At 43.4% G+C, this 22,311-nt stretch overlaps 1 protein-coding gene across 1 annotated transcript; it reads left to right on the forward strand.

Annotated features, from left to right (window-relative positions):
• Positions 1 to 14,331: 14,331 nt before the first annotated feature.
• On the forward strand, positions 14,332 to 15,312 carry LOC308378404 (melanocortin receptor 4-like; the record flags this gene model as incomplete). Its single annotated transcript, XM_080855304.1, has 1 exon — positions 14,332 to 15,312. The coding sequence occupies one exon, from the start codon at positions 14,332 to 14,334 to the stop codon at positions 15,310 to 15,312; it is 981 nt and encodes a 326-aa protein (XP_080711430.1).
• Positions 15,313 to 22,311: the final 6,999 nt, after the last annotated feature.

Below are 22,311 nucleotides of genomic sequence, written 5' to 3' on the forward strand. Positions count from 1 at the left end.
GAAAGCTTACCTGGGGCTCCTGAACTATTACAACCGGTTCTTGCCTAATCTGTCCACCCTGCTCGCGCCCATGTACCAGCTACTCAGAAAAGAGGAGAAATGGGTGTGGACCAGCAAGCAGGAAGAGGCGTTTTGTAAATCCAAAGAACTCCTTCAGTCAGCTAGTGTATTAGTTCACTATTCAGCAGACAGGGAACTAATCTTAGCATGTGACGCGTCCCCCTACGGAGTAGGTGCTGTGCTTTCACACAAGATGCCTGATGGGACAGAGAAGCCACTGGGGTTTATGTCAAGGACTCTTGCCCCAGCGGAAACGAGGTATTCTCAGTTAGATAAGGAAGGCTTGGCTGTCATTTTTGGAATACAGAGATTCCACAAGTACTTATATGGGCGCAAGTTCACAATCACCACTGACCATAAGCCTCTGATCACACTGTTCCACGAGATGAAACCAGTACCCTACATGGTCTCACCCAGAATTCAGAGATGGGCCGTCCTGCTCAGAGCATACGAGTATCAGATAATCTACAAGCCTGGCAAATTTCACTGCAACGCGGATGCACTCAGCAGACTCCCTGTGCCAACGTTGCATAAAGAGGAAGAGAGGCCGGAGCGGGTGCTGCTAATGGAGCATACGGATGATACGCCACTCAACGTGTCACAGGTAAAAAAGTGGACAGCAAGAGATGTCACACTGTCTCAAGTCCACAACTATGTCCTGAGTGGATGGCCAGACGTAAAAGACCCCCAGCTCATGCCATACTACAGCAGGCGTCTGGAACTGAGTGCCCAGGATGGTTGTATACTCTGGGGGGCAAGAACAGTGATTCCGACACAGGGGCGTCTCGCCCTCTTGAAGTCACTCCACCAATCACATCCAGGCATGTCACGCATGAAAGCACTGGCCAGGTCATACATGTGGTGGCCACGGATGGACCAGGACATAGAGAGAGAGGTGAGCATGTGTGAAGAATGCCAGCAGAACCGAAAAGCCCCAGCAAATGCACCACTGCACCCGTGGGAATGGCCGGAGAGGCCATGGTCCCGCATCCACATTGATTATGCAGGGCCGTTCTTAGGAAGAATGTTCTTTATAGTCATCGACGCTCACTCAAAGTGGATTGAGGTTTACCCCACAAGTGGCTCTACCACTCAGACAACGATTGAAAAACTGCGTCACTGTTTCGCAGCACAAGGACTTCCACAGATAGTAGTCTCTGATAACGGTAGCTGTTTCACAAGTTCAGAATTCAAGCAGTTCATGATGCAAAACGGGATCCAGCACATAACATCTGCTCCATTTCATCCATCCTCCAATGGGTTGGCAGAACGCGCAGTGCAGACCTTCAAGGAGGGGGTGAAGAAACTAAAGGGAGGAAGTATTGAGACACGTGTTTCCAGATTCTTATTCAGCTATCGCATCACACCTCAAGCAACAACAGGGCTGTCGCCAGCAGAAATGCTGATGAGCAGAAGGCTAAGATCAGCTTTTGACCTGCTGAAGCCAGATATCAAGTCCAAGATTGAAAAAAAACAGTGGAAACAGAAAGAAAACTATGATAAGACAGCGCGGTTCAGAAGGTTCAGTGCTGGAGATGCTGTATATGCAAAGAACTATGGCCTAGGACCAAAATGGGTGCCTGCTACAGTGGAGTCACCTACAGGTCCTGTTTCATACACTGTGTTTTTGGGAAACGGCCAGAGGATGAGGAGACATGTTGATCAGGTGAGAGCTCGTCATCCAGAGTCCTCACCGTCACCAGAAAAAGACATCGAACCACCCGAGGCCAGCAGCCAGGACGAGGAGCCTGAAACATCTACCAATCAGCCAGTTGCAGAGCTGGCATTTCCTGATGACCAGACGAATCAACAGAGTTCAGTTCCTGAAAGACTGGACTCACCTGTGACCTCACCAGTAGTGCTGCGCCGCTCTACTAGAGAGCGGGTGCCTCGACACTTGAAAGATTATGTTAGATACTAATGAGATCAAGTTCAAGACAAGGCAAGAATGCGCCTTATGATCTCATGGAAGACAGGCCGTCTACCCTGTACTTCCTTAGTTTAGTATACATTTAGGTTATTAAAAAAAAAAAAAAAAAAAAAAGGAAAACCGTTATACTGTATTTGTATTCATGAGATTTGTATTGTTCTCAAGCAAGAGGGTAAAGTTATGTGATTTCGGGTTGGTTAACTACTATGTAAGAATTGTAGTTTGAAAAGAAGAAGGAGAAGAAGAAAAGAAAAAGTTTGTTTGATATTCCATTAGAAGAAGAAGGAGAAGAAGAAAAAAAAGAGTTAGTTTGATGTTCCATTACAGTATAAGTTGCTAGCTTAACGGTGGGGGAGTGTAGTAACCTGTGGAGTTACTAAGGCCACTAGGTGGCACTATAGCATCTACTACTGCCAGCTTATATGTACGTATGTTGGTACGATCTATTCAGTAGTATAATCTCCAGGCTGTATGCATGTATCACCGGTGAAGTTCCCAATATAAAAGAGCTAAAGATCCACTGCCGTTTGTGTGTCAGTTAATGTAGTCACGATACTACAAATACACTCACCATTGTCCGAGAGGGAGACGAAGACACGATGGAGGAAGTTCTCCAAGCCTTCACGGACTACTGCAGCCCTCAAAAGAACGTGGTCTTCGAACGCCATCAATTCTGGTCACACGCAATGTCAGCAGGAATATCGGTGGACAGATTCATCACAGAGCTACGCCAGAAGAGCAAAGACTGTGAGTTTGGCAGAAATGAAGATGACATGATTAGGGATAAATTAGTGTTTAGCATAAATGATATTCGTCTGAAGGAGAGGCTGTTACGGGATAATGCGCTCACTTTGCGCAGAGCCATGGACACCTGCAGATCAGCAGAGCTTGCTAAGTCACAAATACAAGCGATGCAGACTTCACAGGTTGTCCAAGACACCTCAGTAGACGTGTTAAGGAAATCAACAGGGCAAACGCGCAGCTGGAACAAGAGCAAGACCAGCAGCAAGAGGCATGTAACAACGACTGTCTGCCATAAATGTGGTAACAAGCATGAGCCCCGTCAATGCCCAGCGTATGGTGCAGTCTGCCATAAATGTGGTAAGAACAATCATTTTTCTAAGGTATGTAAAGCTAGCACTGAGAAAAGCAGCAACTACTACAAGACCAAGACAATAAATAATTTGGAGAGTGAAGTTGACTCCTTATACATAGGCATGATGGGAAAAGTCAAAGAGAAAGCAGCTCACCAAGATAAAGGCACTGCATGGCATGAAACAGCCACAGTCAGAGGTGTGGCAATTAATTTCAAGCTGGACACAGGCGCCGATGCAAATGTACTTCCCATGCACATGTACAGGCAGCTACCAGGTCCCATTCAGCTACGGCCCACAGAGACTGTCCTAGTTGCATTTGGAGGAGCACGCCTGCCCACAGATGGTGTTGCATCTCTAGAATGCAGGACGACCAAACATAAAGCTATGCTGGACTTTCATGTGTCAAGCCGATTCTGGGTGGAGATGCATGTGAGGAGCTGCAGCTGGTGAGAAGAGTTGAGGCACTCACAGCAAGATCACCGCTACCAGGAAAAGCTCCAGCTACCAAAGAGGAGATGCTACAGAGGTATGCAGAGGTGTTCACAGGATTGGGTGAGTTCCCCGGTGTTCATCACATACACATCGACCCCAGCGTCACGCCTGTGATTCATGCATGCAGAAATGTGCCCCTCTCCATCATGGATTCATTGAAAGAGACAATCAAAGACCTACAGACCAGAAAAGTGATAACCCCTGTCAATGAACCGACAGACTGGGTGAACAGTCTTGTTGTCACTAAGAAGAAGAACGGTGCGCTAAGGGTATGTTTGGATCCTAGCAACCTGAACGAGGCAGTTAAGCGTCAGCACTATTCAATCCCTACATCGGAAGACGTGCGCAGCAGACTTGCAGGAAAATCCATCTTCTCCATTCTAGATGAGAAGGATGGATACTGGCAGATCAAGCTAGATGAGCCATCATCTAAGCCATGCACCTTCAACACGCCGTGGGGCCGGTTCCGCTTCCTCAGACTCCCATTCGGGATCAGGTCTGCCAGCGAAGTGTTTCAACAGAAGAACTGCGAGACCTTCGGCGACATTCCAGGTGTGTATGTCATAGCAGATGACATGATCATCGCGGCGTCATCAGAGCGGGAGCATGATGATATCCTACAGAAAGTGCTAGAGAGAGCAAAGACAGCCCATGTGAAGTTCAATAAAGACAAGATACAGTTTAAAATTGACACTGTAAAATATATGGGACACATCATCACGGCAGCTGGACAGAAGGCTGACGACACAAAGATAAAAGCAATCGTCGATATGCCAACCCCAGAAGACAAACAAAGTCTCCAACGTCTGCTAGGAATGACAAAATTCCTGGCACAGTACATCCCAAATGAAGCCTCACTCACAGCACCCCTCAGACAGTTGCTTAAAAAGGATGTAGCGTGGCAGTGGTGCCCACACCACAGCTTAGCACTACAGACCCTGAAATCCACCCTCACACAAGCACCCGTGCTGAGGTACTATGATCACAAGCAGCCGCTGACTCTACAGGCTGATTCCTCGAAAGACGGACTGGGAGCGTGTCTGCTGCAGGATGGCCGCCCAGTGTGCTATGCCTCACGAGCGCTCACCGACACGGAAAAGAGGTACGCGCAAATAGAAAAGGAGTTGCTGGCCATAGTGTTTGCTGCAAAGAGATTCCACCAGTATGTCTACGGCAGGCCAGTGACTGTGCAATCCGATCATAAGCCTCTGGAGGTCATCGTACGCAAGCCGCTGAGCAAAGCACCTGCGCGGCTGCAAGGAATGCTTCTACAACTGCAGAGGTATGATCTACACATAACATACACACCAGGCAAGCTCATGTACATTGCCGACACACTCTCACGTGCCACGGCAAGCAGAGGAGGTGACAACCTTAACGAGAATCCCTGTGATGAGAGAGTTGTGTATGCCTTGGAGGCAACTGATGCCTTGAGCGAGGGGACACTCAGCCAACTGAAAAAGGCAACAGCAGCAGATAGCGTGTTACAAGCTGTGTGTGAGAAACACAAGAATGGCTAGCCAATGAGAAAGAAAAGTCTGGACTTGAAACTACACGGCTACTGTTCAGTCAAAGACAATATAAACATTCAGAATGAAATTGTCATGGTCGGAGACAAAATCATCATACCCCAGAGCTTCAGGAGTACGATTTTGGAGAAGCTGCATCTTGCTCACCAAGGAGTGCAGCGCACAAAAGCCAAAGCAAGAAAATCCCTCTACTGGCCTGGCATGGCACAAGACATCGAGGCAATGGTGGAGAAGTGCATGCAGTGCCAGCAGCTACAGCCCAGACACCAGGTTGAGCCACTCATACCACATCAGATTCCAGAACTGCCATGGATGAAAGTCGGAGCCGACATCTTCGAACTGCATGGTCAGTCATATCTGTTGTTAGTTGATTACCTGACCAAATATCCTGAAGTGCTTAACCTGTCTGATAAAACAGCATACACAGTGATCCAGAAGATGAAGTCTGTTTTTGCCAGGCACGGGATTCCTAGGGAGATAGTGAGTGATCATGTCCCATTTGCCAGCTATGAGATGAAAACATTTGCAGCTTCATGGGAATTCAAACTCACACACTCCAGCCCAGGTTTTCCCTCTACAAATGGAATGGCTGAGAGAGCCATTAAGACGGTAAAACATGCGCTGAAGAAGGCAATGCAGACCGGCACAGACCCACATCTAGTGCTGCTGTCACTGAGAAACACACCGGTGACAGGACTGAATGAGTCGCCTGCACAGATGTTGATGGGAAGAGTTCTACGGAGCACACTTCCGTGTTCTAGTGCCGTGCTGACACAGTCATCCCCACAGCATCTTCACAGCAAAATACAGGACCTACAGTTCCGCCAGAAGCAACACTACGATCAGCGTGCAAAGCCCCTGCCAGTGTTGACCTCAGGAGACACTGTACACATGCACACACGACGTGGCTGGGAGCCCGCTGTTATCATCCGACAGCGAGATGAACCACGCTCCTACACGGTGCAGACACCAGCAGGTAGGACGCAAAGGAGGAACCGGCAACATCTGAGGAAGATACATCCGAGCCCACCGCTGGACTGGGCATAGGGCATGGCGGGCATATGCCCGGTGGCCTGAGACCTTTTATTATTTTTTTTATTCATGCCAAACTCGCGTCTAACGTAGCAGGCCATGTTAACTTCAATGCAGGCCACATTAACGTCAATTCAAGTTAATGCAAATTTAACAAGTAGATTTGCCCGCGGGCCCTGGCCTTCAAGTAGTCTAGCTAAAGTTTTCAGCGCTAGCTTCTTATTTAAAGATGTCAGTGTCTCGACAACTATTTATAATCCTATAATACCGTACGTATCTTCGTCATGGTGGGAATTATTTTTGCAAAAAAAATAGTAGCAATTTAGAACAACAGCACATGATTAACCTACATACACTGAAGAAACAATAAAGAAAAAACGATTCAATGAAACGAATAAGTTATTTTCTTTGGTATTTTGTCATTCAGAATTTCAGATTTGCAATGGGGATTTCTGGGTAACATGTTTAACACTGTTAATGGACCAGATCATTTAAATATTCGTCTCGCGAGAAAGGTAACAGAGTGACATTAAGGCTGCTAACTGTCAATAGCAAAGGAGCAAGACTGCTATACCCACGAGTCTGTTGAAAATGTCTTATGAACACAAAAGTGACAGTAAGAAAAAGCAAGAGAGAAAAGAGCTGCAGGAGAAGGTGGTAAAGCTACCTAAATTAGATTATTTTGATTTTTCAACAAACGTTCGCCAGTCCATGGAGTCTGCTAGTGCTACGTACGACCCTCCTGCTAGCCCGCAAGGCTCGTCGAATGCCATTCAAATACTGTAGGTGAGTAGTACAAGGGTATTTGATGGGCTGCCATGCCCCCTTTAACAAGTCGCAGTGGAGCACCCGTTTCATTATGTGTTTTTCAGATGTGGGTAAAGCAGATGTGTCGCTTGTCATCCGTGTTTTAAGAACGCTTTAGCACACTTTGACCCTGTGTTTACGTTACAGCGAGTCGGAGTGCGTCGCTATCCATGTTTCTAATACCTTTGTCACTGTCCTGTCTACTTTCAAAGAGCAAGAGGACTTTGAGTGTGAGAGGTGTCGGGCCATCCGTGACCGCACCATGGCCAGGAGGATGGAAAACAGAACGTGTGTGTCTGTGTTTAATAATTTAGTTAGTTTCATCGTGTCTGCGTTGCTTGTATACACAATTTAAATATCCTATTGAAACTTCTTCTTGTAAATATTGTTAATACATTGTTTGCTGTTCCTCTTAATAAATTAGTTAATTACGTTATGTGGGACGTCTGTCATTTCTAAGATCAGGGTTATCGTAAACAGTGCTATCTAGGCTACTTTCTGACCATTTCTAACGAGTTAAACAAGATTTTGTTCTTTGTGTACACACCTGTCACAATCATATTGATTACAAACATCTTTGTTTAGCGTAATAGGGAAAGCCAAAGTAACTCTAGGGCCCGTCAAAATAGCGTGCACCGGGGCCCGTCGCAACCACGTTACGCCACTGTACAGATGTCATCATTGACAGGGTAGCCGAGAAGAGCGATCTGATGAAAAGGCTGCTTTTGTGATGAGGTAAAATAATACGCTGACTTGAAACACTCATAGTGGATCAGATTAAGTTAATTAATATTTTTAAATATAATTCCTTTACTTAAATTTAAGTAACAAGGTTGAAAGAAAAGACATGTCTAAAAAGTAATGTGATCATACTTTTGATAAGCCTACGATAACAGTATTTTGGGAGAACTTTTCATTATGCTTCTCATAGTGTTAAAATGTTTGTGTCTCCTAGTGCACATTGATCGTTTAAGGCAGTGATTCCCAACAAGGGGTAAGTGGTACATACCACCTGAGGTGCGCAAGCAAACTGCAGGGGGTATGTTGATAAATTAACGAATGTGTGCAGCATAGTCACTGCATGAGTGAAGGGGTACTCATGGTGTGACAAAAAGGCTAAAGGGGTACGCATGTCAAAAGCAGTTGTGGAAAAAAACCAAGCCGTCACACAGCGCGCTTACATTTTTCCCCGTCAATACCTGGTGGTGGCCTGCTCTTGGTTAAAAATGCCCGGCCTGAAAAATTTCCCCAGTCCAGCCCTGTCCGAGCCTGTTCATAGACACTGACCGTGACGAACAGTTGGACTCAGAGGTTCAACCCTCTCAAACGCCTGAGTCAGTGGACTCACCACCACATGACCTGCCACCACACAACCCTTCTCCTGTGACTACGGGCAGAACACCCACATGCTACACAAGAAGCGGCAGAGCTGTTAGACGCCCTGCCAGATTCGATGACTAATTTCTGTTTTATATACTCATTCTAATGTAAAAAAAAAAAAGAAAAAAAAGAAAGGAGAATGAGGAGTGTTTAACTGAAATGCTTCAAGATTGTGAATGTTCTAAATGCTCATATGTTTCTGAAGAATGCTGAGCAGGAAAGTGATTTGTAATGTTTAAGGATAGACATTAGTTTAGTGAAAACATGCTTTATTAACCATTGATGTGTGCAAGTTTAAAATACAAGTTTAATGTTGATGCCATAGAGTTAAGGGTAAGTAAAGAGTTAACTTTTGAGGTAACTGATACGTATGCCACTTCTCAGTCGGAAAAGAGGGATGTGGTATATTGGATCGAGCACTCGGTGCTCGATTATGTTTGTCTGTTTCTACTACAAGAGTTCTGTAAAAGGATTGGGGGCAGTTGGAGATTTGCCCGCTAGTAAAAGGTTGACTGCATCTTCGTCTCCGTGCATTTATATAATATATGATTAAGGTAACCCACGAGTAGTATTACTATAACAGTGTACACATTACAGCAGTAGCATAAAGTTACAACAGTCCCTGGGACAAAACCAGTTGAAAACCCCTGAAATAGGCCATTTGGACAAGGCCCCTTTGTCTCGACCTGGAGGGGGAAGGTGAGAGCAATCTCACACCTCTCTCCAAGGTCACGATCAAGTAAATTCACCCAGAAAATGCTTACATGCTAGTGAGATACAAATAAAAGTTGTATAAATAAGATTGAATTATTGACTATGGCATATCCTTATTAACTATGAATCTCAAATGACCGGTCCCTTCAAGTCCGGGGTAACTTGAGTGAATTTTCACCTCACAGCATCTTCCTGGTAAAGACTATGAAGCTTGTGAGCAGGTTGACCCAACCCAATTACACATTTTATGGTTAGGTTGCTGAGGCTTTGTGTTGATGCTTCATATACAAAGGCTGTACACACAGGTTACTTCTCATTTGTATTTGTGCGGAGAATAAAGGCAAGAACAATTGTGTCCAATTAATATCACAGTGGACATACTGTAGTAAGGCTTGCAGTGGTTAGCAATAGGAAAATCAATCCGTCTGGCTGGTGGAGGCTAAATCATTGAAGAAACGCAATACCAGACAGTTACTAAGTAGAGAATCAGATTCATTGAATCATGCTCTTCTTTCCATCTGAGAAATTTGGTTAATGAGTCATTCTGTTAGCTGATCGAAGGTGGGCTGTATTTAAAAAAAAAACACACACACACATTGAGTTGCGATTGGCCTGAATCCAGCAGTGCCAGACAGGTGATGAGCTGTGGTTGTGACATGACATCCCTGGAGGCCCTCTGTAGTTTTGGGCCTCCATGTTCTGTGGCTCTGAATGCACATCACATCTGTGGTCTGATCCAGTGTGAATACCAAACAGCATCTCTGTCTTCCTGCCAGAAAAGACGACCTGGTGTCTGTGCACAGAGGGAAAATTAAATAAAAATACAAAGACAGACAGGAAGAAAAGTGGTGTAAAGGCGCAATACAAAATTAGGCTTTGAAAGAGTGACAAACAGGATTTAAATTAACCCCCTGTAACATTTACGTTCATAAAATTGCCTTGTGGCTTTGACCTTTGTGTCATCAACCAAATGTACATTTGCTAATATCATTTCTAAAATGACTGTGTTGCTCATCAGCAAATTGCATTCTAAAGAGTTTTGTTTTTGAAAATGTTCTCCTTTCAGTGTCACTCCACACAGATCAAAGGGGATTTCATAGAGGGCAGGAACAAACGAGGGAGGGAGCAATTTGTGGTTAGATGGGGTTTTAAATGCTGAACTGTATTAGTATTTCTAAATGACTGTGAAAAGCTTTTTACAGTCACTGGTATGTTTTGTATTATTTAACCAGTAGAGAGGGAGTCTGTGGCGATAAACTAGCTCTTGGCCTAGATTCTCAAATGTCCACACAACTCTTGAGACAGTCATAACTCATTCAATCAGTCAGTGGAAATCCAGAGATATGACAGACAATGCAAGTAATCATTGACATTTGAGAATCCATGCTGTGGTTTCTATTGACGTCTTTTATTTTTCTCTGGTGACCTACTGAGCAGCTTGTTGATGTTTCTGTATCCTAAAATAGCATTTTATAGGCTTTTGACATCTGCCATATTTATACCGGAAAAGCTCAAGTTCACATACTTACTTCGATAAATTGAGATTGTGCAAGGAGACTTGTCCTGTCGTCAAAGGCTCATGTAAAATGTAGCTAATGTTTTGAATGCCTAAACGAAAATCTTCAGTTCAGAACTCAAATTAGTTTTCCAAAACCAGAAGTGATGAATAGGCCTTAATGCATTCTGCTAGCTCTGTCGTATCAACATAGATGTGAGTTCAAATGAGCAGTGTTTGCAACGGAATTTTGCCATCTTTTTCCCATGCAGATGACCCTGCCCCCTCCTCCCGCACCAAATTTTGCCATCTTTTTCACATGCAGGGACAAAATAACTATTTTTTTAAAAACACAGAGGGGCACAACTCCATGGCATAGTTTGAAATCCCTGATGGACGCATTTTTTTAGGTCATGTCCGTGTAGAAGAGGATGTCTGGTCACCCTATTTACTATATTATTCAAAATTATGTATTTGTATTTACAATGACTGTTGGGGGGGACAACTTTAAGGTAGGGGGGGACACCTCAACCAGTCTCCATTGAGAGGGTTAATGTGGAGATGGTATCTTGGACTGCAGTTGGGCTGGTCAGAGAACATGGACAATCATGGACAATCATGGACACGGCCACGCCCCTTTACCAGCCTGTTCATTTCCCCATTCTGATTCACTTAGCTCCAATTAGCCCTGATCACTTGCCACCCTGCCACCACCCTTATAAGCTACACCTGTGCTCACAGCCCCTTCCCTTTCACTCAGAGACAGCAACTTCAATACTGCTGCATGTACTCCTCCTGTGTGCGTTTTCTGATCCATGTAAGTGTGTTGATTACTTTCATGGACTGACCTTGTTTTAATTAGGCTAGCACACAATTCCAGGCATATCTTAATATGACTGGAATTGTGTGCTAGCCTAATTTGTTTCCCTGATAATGTTCCTAAGTTTGTTTACTGATGTATTGCCTGTGTAGGCCGAGACCTTGTTTTACAGTAATTATGTGGCACATTGTATGATTTACTACCTTCTTGTATTTTATTATTTTATCATTGGTTTTCCTGCTGTTAAAAGCAAGCCGCTTCTCTGCCAAAGAGGTCCAAAAACATGAACCACACCAAAGGTGTACTTTTGCTTTTTTCAAGGCTTCCGTGGGGGGGCACTTACCTCTGCTCTTTATGTTTGTTGCTCCTCTGGTGATCAGCTTTCCTTTTCCATCAAGGAACTCTGCCTCCTAGCGTTGGACCATTAATAAACAGTGTGAGATCTGGGTCTGACGGAAGCTCGGAGAAGGCACAGGAGAAGGCTGACGCATTTGTCTTTGAGCGGCGATAAAGAAATGTGGGACTGCAGGTTCTGTCAGTTCAGTAGCAGGGTTGTAGTGACTAGAATCTTGGGTGGTTGTCAAGTTTCCATTTGGGGCCCAGGAGGAGTGATGTCCACCTTGCTTGTCTCGTAGCTGTGACCGTGGTGAACGCTGTAGAGTTCAGGAGCCGGACAAGGGAGTGTTCCAGGTGAAATGAAGGGCATGAAAAGCATATCTTTTTTAAGTTTGACACTGTATCCACATTAATGCAATAGTTTAACGTGTCTGTACATGTGTGTGCTAAACTGTGACATCAGTTCTTTCATTTTATTTCCTTACTTTTATATCAGTACTTATGGTTCAGACACATTTTTTAACCATGTTTGAGCCATTTCCTTCAGCATAACAGATATTACTGTTGTGGAGTCTTGAGGAAATACTGAATCAGCATGCCAAATTTCAGTGTATCTCTATTTTGTTCATAAATTCTCTTCATTTAGCAGGCAGAGTAATAACGAGAGTGGGTAGTCATCCGTACAAACCACCTTTCCTGGTAATTGAATACCCAGTACTGCTGTGCTGACTTATCTATTTCCATTCCTAAATAAAATGATTTTTACTGGGAAGAAACGTGGTGTGGCTAGATAAATGCTCTGCAGCTTCCCTTAATTATCAAAAAGATAACAACCTCATTAAGAATAAGTTAATTAGCAGGTGCCTCAATTAAAACACTACCAATGAACAATAGTACAGTGACGCTTATGGAACCTCCAATCTAGGTCTTTTGTAGGGCTGTTCATAAACATGCTTGAAGTACTGGTACACACACACACACACATACATACATACATACATACGTGCGTGCATGAACGCTAGTGGCCCTGACATCTACGTGTTTAGCATTCACAAGAGGTTGGAAGGACATGTGCATCAGAATGCATGGAATGTGCCCCACAATCCAGAACTGCAGGCTAGAGCTCATATAACTCACTATAGTCATTCACTATGGACCCGTAAAAGTGTGTGACTATGTGAAAAGGACCATTATCAGTTGGCTGCAGTATACATACAACACCATCTCTACTATAGGGATCTTATTGGTTAAAATAAACATGCAGCCTAGCTGTTAACTGTTCCCCCAACTGCTTACACACAAGCAGCATGGAGGATAAAATCCTTTCAAGCCGAGAGGTTCAATGCTAGATGAATGAATAAATGAAACAGGTCCTTTTGTTGCTGTTTGTGGTTTGTTCCATTAGAACTGGGAGTGAGACAACGCTAGACCTGTGTGTGGTACATTAAAGAATAAATACAATTAATAAAATAAATGATTACATTTTTTTAATGATTAAAAAAATTATAATAGAATTAGTTTAAAATAATTCTGTAAATTGTTCTATAAATCTAATTCAATAAATACAACAGCAAGATATTCTCCACTCCACAGGAAAAGAACAGCTGATCAAAACAGCTGGGTGGTCACTGACTTAAAATAAAAATAAAAATTCTCAAAGCCAAACTAACGCCATTGAAAAAATAGAGTTCTGTGGTTCAATAACATATCATACCCCCAAGCCTCTTTTCTGATTGGCTGAGGGGATCAGCAAAGGGGGCGGTGCCCCTCATGGAACCTGGGCTATTTTATTGCGATGAGCATTTGTCGAGAGCTGGTGGAGGCATAAAACACCAACCCTCTGCTCCGTTGTGCCTGTGTGTGTATGTTAAAGCTTGTCTGTGTTAGTGAGCCGGGGCTCTGTACAGCTCGTTTAACTCTCGTCTTTTTTTCTAAGTCCTTCTATCTCTTCTTCTCTCTCTCTTACTGTCTTTCTCTTTCTCTTCATTTCTGTCACTCTTTTTCATTTGCTTTTGCTCTTTCTTTTTCTTCTTGAAAATCATCCCCGTTCTTCTGTTCTTTTGACATTTCTACCCCCTTCGACATTTATCTTTCCTTCTGAAGTCTTTGTTTTAGGCACTCTTTCATCTCCAGCCTCTTCTTCTGTCATTCCTCTCTTTCTATTACTGTCATTCGTACTGTGTTCTTTCATCAGTCTTTTAGTTACTTCCCTTGTCCCCTGTATTCTCTCTCTCCCTGCTGATGGTTGGTAGATGAAGACAGAGTAAAGAGGCAGAGACAGAGAGAGAGAGAGAGAGAGTGAGTGTGTGTGTGGGGGGCGGCGTGTGTGAGACCCTTGTAATAAAGCTGGAGGTGCCGTCAGCAGATGTGTGGCGAGGATGCGTGTGTATGCACACCCTGCGCTCCGACAGAGAAGAGAATCCCGAAACGAGGGACGGAAGTGCACCTGCTTCCCAGCTCAGAATTGCGCGCGCGGACGAGAGCAGAGTACATCGCTTTGCTGCGTGCTAACTCGAGTGTGACTCTGATTTATGGATTAAGAGGCCGCGTGTGTTAGCGGTTCCCCTGGGGAAGCTAGAAAAGCTGGACTAAACACAAATTCAAGCTTAGGAGAGGGCTCATTTGGAAAAAAATTGACTATGAATGTCACTCCGCACCTCGGATTGTTTGGAATGGATAGGAATCTCTCGGAGGGAAAGGACACATCCTCTTCTTCATCAGCGGGCTGCTATGAGCAGCTGCTGATCTCCACCGAGGTCTTCCTCGCCCTGGGCATAGTGAGCCTTCTGGAGAACATCCTGGTGATCGCCGCTATCATCAAGAACAAGAACCTGCACTCACCCATGTACCTGTTCATTTGCAGCCTGGCGGTGGCCGACCTGCTGGTGAGTGTGTCCAACGCGACCGAGACCATTGTCATCGCACTGATCAACGGCGGCACTCTGGCCATCCGGGCGGAGCTCATTAAGAGCATGGACAACGTCTTCGACTCCATGATCTGCAGCTCTCTGCTGGCATCCATCTGCAGCCTGCTGGCCATCGCCGTGGACCGCTACATCACCATCTTTTACGCGCTGCGCTACCACAACATGGTGACGGTGCGCCGTGCGCTGCTGGTCATCTCGGGCATCTGGGCGTGCTGCACGGCCTCCGGCGTACTCTTCATCGTTTACTCGGAGAGCACCACCGTGCTTGTGTGCCTCATCAGCATGTTCTTCACCATGCTGGGACTCATGGCCTCGCTGTACGTGCACATGTTCCTGCTGGCGAGGCTGCACATGAAACGCATCGCCGCGCAACCGGGCAACGGGCCCATCCGCCAGCGCGCCAACATGAAGGGCGCCATCACGCTCACCATCCTGCTGGGCGTCTTCGTGGTGTGCTGGGCGCCCTTCTTCCTCCACCTCATCCTCATGATCACATGCCCGCGCAACCCCTACTGCACCTGTTTCATGTCGCAGTTCAACATGTACCTCATCCTCATCATGTGCAACTCGGTCATTGACCCCATCATCTACGCCTTCCGCAGCCAGGAGATGAGGAAGACATTCAAGGAGATCTTCTGTTGCTGGTACAGCCTGCCCAGTCTCTCCGTTTGCGAGATGCTGGGGAAGTACTGAGCAGCCAGGAGGTTGTGTTTCTGGTTATGTGTGTGTGTCTCTGTGTGTGTGTGTGTGTGTGTGTGTGTGTGTGTGGGGTCTGTTTGTGGATGTGTATGTGTGTGTTTAGGGATCAATATCTGAGGGCAAGATTACATGCAAGTGTACTGACGGCAGACCAGATGTATGCATTTCTGTACTGTGTGGTCATGGGAGAACTGCAACTACACAAACTGCATTTCGGACAAATGACAAAGAGATGGGAACGCACACCGTACTTGAAGGACTCTGAACCATACATGTGAATGTAGGACTGGGATGTACATTTTGTGCATATTTATATACTGAGCATGGTAACGGGAAAGAGGAACCATTTGTATGTTTGCCGGTCTCTCATTACTCCAGATGTAATGAATCAGGACAATCATGCTTCATGAGTAAGGTTGCTGAGGTAGGTTTAAATTACAACATACACACACACACACACACACACATACTCATTCCCCCGTCTGTGACTGCCCAAGCAGATGCAAATCCCTGCTTTTCTGGAGCCAGGCACACACTGAGAAAAGGCTCAATGCTCAGAAACACACACACACACAAAAAAACACACACACACAGTTGAAATATCTGGTGACAAATTGCTTTTGGAGAAGTACATACCTATTCCTTCGAACCAATATTGGATGACATTATTGACAGAGGATGACGTGTTGTTTTGACCTGATGTATTTAGTCTGTGGTTGAAATCGCTGCTTACTGTAATGTTAGCTAAACTGATGGCCATGTAGTTGCACAGAATTGACCTGCTCAGATTGCCCTTTGTGGCCAGTTTGACGTTTTGTTATTATTCGTATATTTGTATGTTTTGACTCTACAGCTGCCATAAGAGGGCTTCTGGTTTACTGCTTAAATAAGCTGCTCACACTCTCTCTGTCTCTCTCGCTCTCTCTCTCTGCCAGTTTATTTTCTTGCACAGCCCCCCGAGGCTCTTTGCGCACTGCACACAGAGGAACACTTTACACAGCGACACAACCGCATGTAGTGATTGTGCTCATTTAAACATTCCTGCTATGCATTCAGAAAAGAAGTGACTGAATCAGCTCTTCAGTGTACAATGTTTATGATAAATTCTGTTTAATTGTCTCGTCCAATGTTTCTTTGTGTGTATGACGGAAGAGCTCTTTGCTTTGTCAAGTGCTTGCCAGTGGTCACAGCCTTAACAATGTTGCACATTTATTTTCAGTTGATGCACCCAAAGATATTTTAATAAAAGATGTACGCATTGACAAAGACCCTGAGATTTGTTACCAAAATAATGAATCATCTCAGCATGTATGTCTCTGTGTGTGTGTGTGTGTGTGTGTACCACTCATTCATATTCAACAACCAGCCTCTGCAGCAACAAGACAGGCAACAGTAATCTTGTGTGATTTCCAGGGAATATTCTAGGGCAGATTATTCATGTTTGATTTACAATACTTTATACCTCAAATAGAAAATCAGGGCCAAAACTACCATTCAGGCATGAATGAATGACTTGAACACATTTTGACATACAAAGGGGAAGTTCTGATGGGCTGATCCTATTACTCAAGTAAAATATATGGCACATTCATTGTTTATATACTGAAAATATATAGCATTGAGTTTATAGGGTGACACAATGTCCAGAGCAAAAAACAGAAGTTTCTGGTATGGCATAATGAAGAGTTTCCGGACGTATATGGCATAATGGTTCATAGCCGTGATTGCCTATGAAACCAACAGCGCAGGCAGCAGCTGTTAGGCAGCTCCCCGGTGTTCTAACCAGTGTTGTATAAAGTACTCAAAAGCCATACTTGAGTAAAAGTACAGATACGTTACTGGAAAATTACTCAAGTAAAAGTAAAAGTCACCTTTTAGAATATTACTTAAGTAAAAGTATTAAAGTATCTGGGGCCGTATTCACAAAGCCTTTTATCTTACCACTAGGAGTGCTCCTAACTCGTGCTAAAACCTTTTACGTGGGAGTAATTTCTTAAAAGTGATTCACAACGGCTCTGAGACCTACTCATACTAAGGATAATACCAACTCCTAAGCTTAAGATAAAAACTCCGTTGCTATGGATGACGTCGCTTCTCATGCACGAGTTTAGAAGGGGTGAGGACGGTGATTGGTTGTTGACAGGCTCTCTCATTAAAAACTCATTTGTGACGTCTCTCTAACAATCCCACTATATCGACTGAAAATAAGAGAATAACCTAGGCTTCAAATTAAGTCATATTAAATAGTTATGGACAGTGCAGTTAGCAGAATGCACACGCATGATGACAAGTTTGTGCATCCAACGGGAATGACACTTTGCACGTTAGGAGAAATATAAAGCGATCAATATAAAATATGGCAATTGCATGTAATCAAGGCAGTAATAATTAAAGCACCCAGCAAACTGTAAGGCTATTATATTTCCAGCCCTTGACCACTTCAAATATCAGCACATACGGCCCTTCAAGCCCTCCAATCCTAATTGATCAAAGCGAAACGAACGTGAACCGTAGCCTAGGCGAAAGCCTACTGGTCCCAGGACCAATAGCCACTGTCACCCCAGCGGCATCCAGCTGGTAAGTTCTCAAAAACCTGCGACCGCTCTCCGTTGAAATGCACGAGTCATCGGTACATCCAGGCCACGGTGGACGAATTATTGTAATGTGTGTCCCGTCACTGGACATTCCTGCGATCGCCATGGAATTTACTTTGATATTGTGTAATAGGCGATTGTCCAAAAGCAACTGGATAAACTGATGGATGATGTGGGGTCTACAGTGCGTTGATAGTTTGATGAATTAAACGGCTGACTGATGATTCCCAGTGTCGTCAGTTGCGTTTTCCGCGAAGCCAAATAGGCTATCTTTATGTTTCCAAACATTTCACTACGGGACACATCGTTGTTTAAAGGCGTCATTGCATCCCGCGCTAATTCTACGACAATATTAATACCTTCACGGTTTAAGCAATGTCTTTTATCAATTCCAAGTCGGCTGCAGCCATCTTACGATTTTTTGTGAATAGGTCTTAGTGATTTAGGAGTCCTCATGAGGAGTTTTAAGCTGTCCTAGACTTAGGTGCTACTTTTAGGGATAAAATATTTTGTGAATTGCTCTTAGTAAAAAAAATTAGGAGTCCTACATTTAAGACTGACACGCCCATTATTTTTAGGAGTTTCTCCTAAATTCGCCACTTATGACCTACTTTTAGCCCTAAGATTCTTTGTGAATACGGCCCCTGATCTTTACTGTACTTAAGTATCAAAAGTAATTTTCTGATATTCTGATGTACTTAAGTATTGAAAGTAAAAGTAAAAAGTAAAAAAAAAAGTAAATACTGTTAATAAAAAAAGCAAAGGGTCAGAATTTTGAGAATAATGAAGTTTATTCAGACTAAAATGAGCAAACTTATAAACATGGGCTGATTTGAACCCCACTCTCTACTCAATACATCGACAAAGACAAACACATAGGCTACTGTATGTCTGCAAATGAAGCTGCTTATATATCGATCTACACTTTTGCTAGTTGGTAACTAACTATCTAGTTAAGATAACATCCACAAACAGTTATGGTTAATGTCAACTGGTATTATTACCACTCTCTTCAACAAATGTGTTAATGTTAAAATCAAAATGTTGACGTCAAAATGTTAATGTTACCGTCTGAAATTGCATGCTGAGCTATTCCCTGATTGACACCTGTATGCTATTGCTTTGAATATTGTTGTGTCCCCTTCCTTGTTGATCTTAATGTTTTTGATATGTTCTTCCACTGCATATTGCAGTCCATTTTGCCTTGATCTGGAGGATATCGCGGATATATCACTCCAAAAAGAATCACTGACACTGACAGATATAGCGCGGCTTGTCCTCGTCGTAGCCATGCTTTTGGGTACAGTCCTCGGAGTTTTAGCTGACGTAGCAACGGTAACTAAGGGGGCTTTTGTGAACGGAAAAATCGCATTAACGTGCTCTAGGACAGCTGATTCGCCAAACCTGCTTGGAGTCTGTTCTACCACAGTCCCCGACTTTGGTCTCATCACTCTCATGATTATAATTTTTTCTAAAGATGATTCGATTTTGTAACGAGTAACGAAGGTTTCAGGGGAAATGTATCGGAGTAAAAGTATCAGTTTTCTTTGCAAAATGTAGCGAAGTAAAAGTAAAAGTCATCAGAAATATAAGTAGTAAAAGTAAAGTACAGATATCCAAAAAAACTACTTAAGTACAGTAACGAAGTATTTCTACTTTGTTACTATACAACACTGGTTCTAACACACTGAGGTCACACTCGTAGCTGGATGATGATGTGATTGAACTTCCTGTTTACCAGTTAGAGCTAGAAAGCTCAGAGTTTGATAAATGTAGGCTAATTGTTGTTAAACTAGCGCGGTGCCTCGACTGAAGAATTACTTAAGGCCTCAATATGCTTCTGCATCCCTCTCCGACCTTCTCCGCCCTCGAAAATAAATGGGCGGGTGGTCGGATTCAGAAGGATTTGATCGTACTTACAGGCCATATCAGGGGCGTGCAGTGAGGTTCGGAGCTGGTGAGGCACAGAAACCGGAAGTGATGACGTCATTTTGAGCTCTAGTTTAAACTATATATATAATGTATATATACATGTATATATGTCTATGGTTTGAAAATTGTCATCTGATCAGAACTGAAAAAACGTTGTTTTATTGTCTAATACCATTATTTTCAAACGATTGTTTTTTTATTGTATTATGATGAGTTATTAATAAGATATTAATAGTTGCAAGCTAGTGTATGTAGCCCTCCCACCAATGATATGGCTCATTTCATTTTGTCTGGAGAAAATATAACTGCGGTGGTGGGATGCTAATTTAAATGACCATTTAACCAACTCGGACAGCTTCGAAAAAACAATTCCATATTTATTTACACAACATATTAACATGTAAACAGTTAAACAGCGCATACATAGCACGCAATACCAAAATGTTCTACTGGCCAGTATAATTTAAAGTTGGTGCATTTTCGTTGGAGCTCATAACCGTCAGTTTGAGGTGAAACAAAATTAATCCACTCACGATTATCAGTATAGATCAGTGGAAATCCGTTGTCCTCTTCTTGAGTGAATGCAGTCAGTGGCTAGTTTAGCTCAGGATTAGCACCTACCTAGTCTGCTCACAACTTCAAGGCAACTTTCCTGCATCAACAGCCTTTAGCTTCTTTAGGTTCGTGTTGCGCATGAATATGTAGTCCCGTTGGGAAACGTGAAATACTCCAATGCAAATGTGTAATACTACTGTGTTAACTTAAAATACTTAAACGTTAGTTAATTCAACATGCCTCAGGTTAGCAATGCAATCTTCCATTTTCGCTGTCAAACTCAAGTAGAAAAGTGAAGAAGAAAATCCAACGTCAGATTATATACCCAACAAGTGCCCTCTCGCTCGCCACCCTTCTTGAATCCGTGGTAGTGCGTGCCTCCCTTGCAATATTTTTCAATGCGTTTTAAGCTCAACTCAAAAGGTTCTACGCTTGCGCACGCATGCGTAAAACCCAGTTTGGAGTGATTTCGCAATCCTAGGGGAGGCACTGCCTACCCTGCCCATAGACTGCAATGCATCTGCCTCCCTTGACCGCACGTCCAATGTTCATTGGCTGATCACTGGGAACCGGAAATGCTCAAATTCAGCGATTTTGATAATAAAAATGCTCGAAATGATCGGAATCATGCAGAAATGACACTCGTAACACAGATAACTAGAGAAATATTAATATTTATTTTATAATACATAAATATATATGATTATTATACAAAAAAATATATATATATTTTTTTTACTTTTCAAAATGACAGGCTCTGCCTCCCCTGCCTCCTATGACTGCACGTCCCTGGGCCATATACACTTCTACGACGGCTGTGGGTGCTGAAAGTAATTTTATCGCGGCAATAATAATTATAAGGACGGCAACAGCGCTTTAAAACAACGTTTTACATTATTCAAAGGTGAAAGATTAAATGCAAGAGAATCGCCAGGTGTAGGCTTCCTTCTCATTATGTGTGTGTGTTGTCAGTGTTTTTAATACAATGGTGTTGGCTGTAAATAAACTCCACTTCGCGTTTTTGACAATAAAATAAATCCCATTTAGGATAACAGCCTTCTTCCTATGTGCGGGAGTTTGTTTAACAGTTTATGTGCGGAGTTGTCCCATTTCCCATGAGGCTTTGCTCCGACCATTCTACATTAAGAAACAAATTAAATGATTAAAGAGGCTAAACAAAAATCAGTAGGCTGGATTAATGAAAGTGAGTTTGCCCACTGTTAGTGAGATAACGAGAGACAACAAGTGTTATATATCATGGTTGGAATCACCTAGGTTCAGCTGTTGGAGAACTTGGCGATTATTTTCTTTTATGAGAGACATTGGGCCTCATTCTCGACCTTTTTCTGTAATTCTTCAGAAATGTTTCTTACACGACTTCGCAAAAACAACGTAAGAGAAACGCTTCCGATGCATTCCCGCACGCTTGAAAATGTGTTCATAAGCAGCCGAAGTCTTCTCAGCTGGGTTCCTTCCGATTAGTTTCTTAGATTGATGCACGTTCTCATGAAAGTGGATTTGCATACATACACGCCCTGCCAGCTCCTTATTAGGAGACGCAATTTTAGAAACGTGTGCTGTCGCAATCTCCCGAATCCACCCCGTAACAGGTGTTCATTAATAAGGTGGAGATATTGTATTACGTTGAACGTCCGAAGTCCGTAAAACACATTTAAGTAGTCACTTTTTTTTTTTGTATCGAAAAATAGTCACCATAGGTGTGAAGACCGGTCCTGAGTAGGAGTATAAATTGCAGTCAGTCCTAGTGTTCGAAATGGACACCATAGAGGTGAAGACTGGCCACGAGTGGTAGTGTAAAATGCAATAAATTCATGCCTTAGTTCTTAGAGATTGGGTTTAGTGTTTATTTATTTATTCACTTAAATTTGCAGTGTTCACGTCATTCACATTC

This window comes from Sprattus sprattus (genome assembly GCF_963457725.1).
Source record: "Sprattus sprattus genome assembly, chromosome: 17".
Classification (NCBI taxonomy): domain Eukaryota; kingdom Metazoa; phylum Chordata; class Actinopteri; order Clupeiformes; family Clupeidae; genus Sprattus; species Sprattus sprattus.